The 6,315-nt window shown below is 43.5% G+C and overlaps 1 protein-coding gene across 5 annotated transcripts in view; it reads right to left on the reverse strand.

The window, feature by feature from the left end:
* The window catches only part of PLCB4 (phospholipase C beta 4), a 203,252-nt gene extending 197,503 nt beyond the window's left edge, over positions 1-5,749 (reverse strand). Inside the window, exons 1-2 of one of the 5 annotated variants that reach the window (XM_050709677.1) lie at positions 5,607-5,719; positions 3,709-3,863 (exon numbers count right to left, since the gene is read on the reverse strand). In XM_050709677.1, coding sequence (XP_050565634.1) covers positions 3,709-3,711 — 3 coding nt within the window. In that variant the 5' untranslated portion in view covers positions 3,712-3,863; positions 5,607-5,719. Of the gene's footprint in view, positions 1-3,708; positions 3,864-5,606 lie in introns of all 5 variants that reach the window. The other 4 variants (XM_035552931.2, XM_035552924.2, XM_035552923.2 and 1 more) reach the window with 4 other exon arrangements.
* Positions 5,750-6,315: the final 566 nt, after the last annotated feature.

The raw sequence follows: 6,315 nt of genomic DNA on the forward strand, positions 1-6,315 counted from the left end.
CAGCAACAATATAGATGTCTAAAGGCTGCGATAAGGACAAGCATCTTAGATCCAGAACATAGCCTCAACTAAGAGGAAACTAGAAAAAAAAAATGTGCAAAAGATCATAGAGCAAGAATAATGAACGTCACCAACATCTCAGGTAGGAAAACCAAAAAACAAATGTGAGAGAGACAGCAATTTCAAGCACAGGAAAGAAGAGTGATAGAGGAGAAGGGGAAAAAAAAAAAAAAAAAAAAAGGAGAACAGAAAATCTCTTACAGTTTTGGAATGAAGGCCTAGAAGATCAAGGAGGAAAATTACCACTTTGACATGAGAAGCTCTTTCATCCAACCTATCTTGTTCAAAACCACAGCTTACATTTCACAGGCCTTCCTTATTATTTTCCACAACATCACATTGTTCACAGGATCACGGAAACTAGATCGCTGGAATCCAAGAGATGTTTCTTACTAACCTTTTAAGTCCTTACTCTATTTGCTCCCTTTGTTAGTCACTCACTTCCAGTCTGCAGGAAGATGTGTGCCTAAGTTCAATATAGATGTTGTTAGAAAAAGAAATCCATCTACAAGTTCAAGAATAATGTGCTCTTCAATACATTTTTCATAACAGTTTCCTCCTCACTAAAATGCACACAAATGTGGATATAGTTGGATATCCAACTTCCTCAGATGGCATAATGATAGACCAGATATAATATGTTTTTATACAACTCTGATAGGTGGATTACATCTGTACATTTTTCTCTTCATGTTTTCATATTGTATTGCATAAAAAAAAAAAATGCAAGCAAAGGCCTAGATCATTCATTTCTTTGAAATGTTGTAATCTATCAATATAACATCTTAAAAGGAACAGTGCATTCAACCTGACCAGTTACTCTTGAACCTAACCCTGAACCTGCACCTTAATAGATCTTCTTGTGGTCATCCAAAGTTATCTCACAAAGAAAGTCAGAATCTGAGAGCCCCAAAGTCAACTGAATAGAAACAACTTTTCTCAAACCTAGGAGCTGTGAACCCAGTTGCCTAGAACTCCAAGTTATTGTTACTGGTTAAAGAAACAAGCTCTTGATTTGAGAAAAGAACAAGCCCTTAATTGTCCAAGCATAGAGTTTCATCATCATTGTGGTAAAATAATAGCTTCCATGTGAAATGAAAAATAAGGCCAAAACTTTAGATATATGACAGCTGTCATTTACCTACTTAAACCATGTTTCTTAACAAGTAGAAGCAAGAGGAGAGATGCAACATCAAACTTTCTGGTTATGGAGCAGAACTGCTATCAGAGAGCACTCAGCTATTGCAGAAAGTCAGATTATGGATTCACCTCCTCATTCAATGAGTTGGTCACAACACGGGAGGACAAGTGAAACCTCTCCATCCCTGTAGCTATGGGCTGTGTGATCTCCACTGTCCCACAACCAGCTCTTAGCCATTGGTGGGATAGGATCAATACAAGTAGCTGGCAATGGAAGAGCAGGAAGCCGCAGAGAGGTCAAAGTAAGGGCCCAAGTGGCCACAGAAACCTAAGCTGTGAAAGAGGCAAGTGGCTTTACCTAGCTGGAGACCTCGCAGTTTTCCCTTTTCATGAGCGACAACTGCACTGATCCCTGGAACAGGTTTCCTTGCACAGAAAAGACAGACTGGTGCTTCTTAGAACTCCAAAGGTAAAACAAAGCTTTACAACCACTGGCAAATACCGTTCATCAAAGCCTAGTAACATGCCAAACAGGCCAGTATGACTTTGTAACAGTCTGCCTGATGGCTGGGCTCTTCAGTAGAGGAGAAGAGAGTTTTGTTTCATCCCTTCCTTCTCCAGAAATTGATAGCCTTTTGCTGTTGCCTGGGTGCAGATTTAATGAGTTCTTCATTGAGTGGATGATACCTAGATATTGCACCATCCTATTAACAGCAGTAACAGCCTCACCAGAGAATGCCTTGTATAGACAAACTGACAAAAGAAACCACAGCACCTCACCACCTTACATAAGGCTGATATAGGTCTTCAAAAGGAGGGAACATAACTATTGGTTTTCCTCCAAGATCCCAGCAGCAATATCCTCACAGGTATAAGATCAGCCCAACATCCAGAAGGCTGCTGGAGAGGAATCTCTGAAGCCATAATACTGCTGCTCCATCTATTTCTGTGCCTCACATAACTGCCCGGAATCATACTGCCCTGAAAGTACAGAGTCCTGGCATTAACACTACAAGAACAGCTGTGAAAGGGCCATCCTGACACTCCTACTCAAGTTGTAGCTCTGTTCTAAGCACTCAGATGTATCAGTACATCCTTCTGGAACCTGGAAGTTACTGCTGGCATTGTTAGTTAGACTCTGAGCCATTCTGGAACTGTTGTCTTCCACAGTTTCATAAACCTCTTTATCCATATTTAGAAAATTTCCAGAAACCTCTACCTTAAAGAGATGGGTAAGGAACAGTGAGATAGATTTTTACAGTTAATGTTCAGAGTGAGAGCATAAGCAAAGCAGGCCCCTTAACATCAAAGCACAGTATTTTTGGTATTTATATCGGCATTGCATATATTCAAACCCACTAGAGGTCAGATCTTTGGAAATACAAGTCCAATACCACACATCAAAGTCAAGCCTACACATACTTTTAGTGCAGCAGTAAGAGTACCACAAAGCCTGCTCCCAGAAAGTCCCACTGAATAAAATTCATGCGAGCCTTTGATGCATGCACTTAAGTCATTTTGTTGTGATAAGTACTACACGAGTCTTTCATAAAAAGATGTCCTAAACAGTATAATAATAAAAATAATCAAAAAACAACAAAGAAACAGCAACAAAAAACAGGTTAATAGCCTGTCATAAATATCTCCGTCACGTACAACCTCTGATGACATTAAAGAGTCTTCCCAAAACTGTACATATAACACATCTTGCAAAATCAGTAAATGAACTCAAGCTATCAAGTTTGCAATACTTGAAGCGGCACAATGCACCTATTTATTAGAGAATGGAACTAAGCCCAGGCTACTCATTAGCCACCCTGCAAATAATGCTTATGCAACCTTTCATAATGATTCCCACCAACAACCATCCAGAGATTTTACAAATTGGAAAATTTCAGTTCTAAACTAATTTACAACAATTTTCTGAGTCTAATGAGAGAGATGATTAAAACTACAGAGGAAACCAGTCTTCTCCAAAAAATCAATGAGGTATCAATTTTCATAACTAGTTACTCTTAGGTGAAATGCCTGGATTAAGTTTTTGTTCTCATTTTTAAAATTCTGATAAGCATTCCTCTGTCCCTTTTCTCCCTTCCAACTGGAAAAGGGATTAATTCAATTTTAAGAAAAATATGAAAACAGCAGTCTCAGACTTCATTCTTCTGCAAGTTACAAACAGGAAGGAACAGCAATTGAGCTGTTAAAACCACTGAGGGAAAGTAAACCACAAAACAATACAAGTAGACCACTAAAAGTGACAAGTTAAAAAAATGAACAAGAAAGACAAAATAAGTAAACTCACAAAGTATGGAAATTATAATCCTAGAAGTTTTCAACATAGCGTACGGAAATGTTGCAAAAATAAAGTCATCAATTCCTACAAAGCTGTAATAAATATTTGACAGACTAACATAGCCCCAAGTTCATCATCACAGTCAGATATTACTGGAACAAATGGCCAAGTCTGCAACAGAAGTCAGCAGCATATACCAAGCCAAAACAACTCACCATTATTTTAGAAAAATAGGAAAGCCGAACACAACCAGTGATTTTGGGTGGCACATAATAAGAAGGTATTTCCTCTGTCAGTAAGGGAAATTCATATGAAATCTCTCTTCCCCCCTTTTGGTCTTTACCTCTTCCCTCTCAAGGTTCTTTATTCCCTGCACAGTAAGAAAAAGCAGAGTGTACATTACGCATAAATTCATGACAGAAAAAACTGTTTTAGAACAAAGCTCCTCTGCGTGGGTGCATGTCTATAAAATAATAGGCATTGTTACTCAACCATGTACGTATCCACATCCAGCAATCAAATCAGATCCTAAAATTTTATTTTGACAGCTACATGCAGTTATATTCTCACCAGAGGTTTAACTTTCACATTAATACCTGGTTTTAGTGCTATCATCAAGAGATGAATCAAAATTGACATTTGAAGCTAGAGTGGTATTAATAGGTGGGAAAGGAATTCTCATCCCTGAAAACTGTAATTTATTTTAATTACTTTACGAAGTTACCAGTTGCGGAGAGGAATAAGTCTCTTCCCAACTCACATTAAGGAACCATCTCTGTGTAATACAAAATCACTCCGCTCTACATAACAATAATTATTTTGTGGAACACACCAATATTAGATACCCTTCATCCGGAAAAAGCCTGTAAATACTGTCAACGTTACACTTTCAGAAGTTAGAGAAAATACTGTCAGCTTGCTACAACTCCTCAAGTAAATGACAGAATACAACCACCAACACAAGCATGTTATGAAAGAATCTGCTCCATCCTTTCGCAGAATCAGAAATGCGACGTTTTCTCCGCGCTCCACGTCAACTCCGTGTATTAATTTGAGAATTCCACAGTGCAACATCATGTGAATTTTGAAAGCCCAAACATTATTTAAGCATTATGAGAGTGTTTTACAGTTGAATATAGATTTATGCTGTGCAAGACTTGGATTCCGGGTAGCCCTGACTGCCAGTCTTTCTTATGGATGCATCCCCATGGGCACTTTAATGTTATATAAATTCTCTCAGAGATAAAGATTATTTGATAACTTTCCAAAATCATTCCTCTTCGAGAAAGCATTACCTAACAAAGACGCATCACACACTTCACAAACAGATTAGATTCCCGGGTTTCTACTACATGCTAGCATGAAAGAATACCTGCCATTTATTTTCAGATATTCAATAAAGAAGAGCGAGGCTGGCTAACTGTAGCTGGAAAGGATAAACAGCATTAAGTAACAGGTGTCTGACCGCACATATTTCAAAGCCACGCATCAAACAGGGTGCACAGCCTTGGTGGCAAAAGGGAAACATTGTTTTGCACCTGGCTTTGGAAGTTACCACTGAGCAAGCGGCTTCAAAAGCCTGCATCTACTTCACACACACACACACGCAGGCAACCCAGACACTCGTATCCCCAGAGACCTTTCATTTCATCTGGAAGAAAACAAACAAAAACCTTCAAAGGTGAGCCTTCTTCCAAGAAGGAGGAAGAAAGGAAAAAAAAAAAAAAAGAAAGAAAGAAACCACCGCAAAAAAGTTATACTTAACTCCACAGAAACATTTGTCAAACCGCCCAGCCCTGACAAAATCCGGATGCTCTGAAGGAACTACGGCGAGCTGCACAGCTGGCAGCGAGGATGAGGAGGGGAAGCGCCCCCACGCACACCGCGACAGCCACACGCCGGGCTCCGGGGCTGGGGACCGAGGCTGAGGGGACCCGGGGGGACCGGGGAAGCCGCCCCGGGCAGAGCGGGGAGCCCAAGGTTACGGCCCGGGGCGGGCACAGCCGCTGCTGAGGAACGACGCGGTGCTGCTGCCGGCACCCCAGCGGTCACCCCCCAACGGTCACCCCCCTCAGCGGTCGCAGCGCGCACGCAGCCCGCCGCCGCCTTTTACCTCAGCCGCGCTGCGCAGGGTGGCGGTGGCCGCGGCCGCGCCGAGGCGCCGACCTCCTCCTTCCTCCTCTTTCCTCCTCCTCCTCCGCACACTGTGCTTGTGCGAGTGTGTGCAACCCGCCCGCCTCGGAGCGGCGGCTCCCGGCTCCTCCTCCTCCCTTCCCTTTTTTCCCTTTTTCCTCCTCCTCCTCCTCCTCCTCCTCCCCCCCGCCCGGCGGCCCCGCCGCGCCCGCCTCAGCCCCCGCAGCGCGGAGGAGGGCGGTAGGGAAGGGGGAACCCCAGCGCCGCTTGGGCCGGCCCGGCCGCGATCCACCGCGCCGCCCCCCCCCCCTTCTTCTTCTTCTTCTTCTTCCTCCTCCTCGTCCTCCTCCTCCTCCAACGCCCAGGGCCGCGGGCAGCGCATGGCAAGTGACGCCGGGCTGTGTTTTGTCCCCGTGTCACCCACGCGGCTGTGTCTGGCCAGGCCCCCGCACCGTGTTTACTACGGGGCTTTTAAGGGTGTGGAAGAAATCTACCCCCCCCCCCCCCCTGCCACCGGTCGGGCCTCTGTTGAGTTTGGCGCAGAACGCGCTGCTGGGGAGAGAAAGGATTGTTTCAGAGGTGGCTGGAGGGTTCCCCGGTTCTCTCACGTTGAGAGGAAAATGAGGCTTACCGACCCAAAAAGAGGCAGGAGATGACTGTCTTGAGTACAGAAACACTCCTCAAAGAAA

Source organism: Cygnus atratus, chromosome 3, assembly GCF_013377495.2.
Source record: "Cygnus atratus isolate AKBS03 ecotype Queensland, Australia chromosome 3, CAtr_DNAZoo_HiC_assembly, whole genome shotgun sequence".
NCBI classification, from domain to species: domain Eukaryota; kingdom Metazoa; phylum Chordata; class Aves; order Anseriformes; family Anatidae; genus Cygnus; species Cygnus atratus.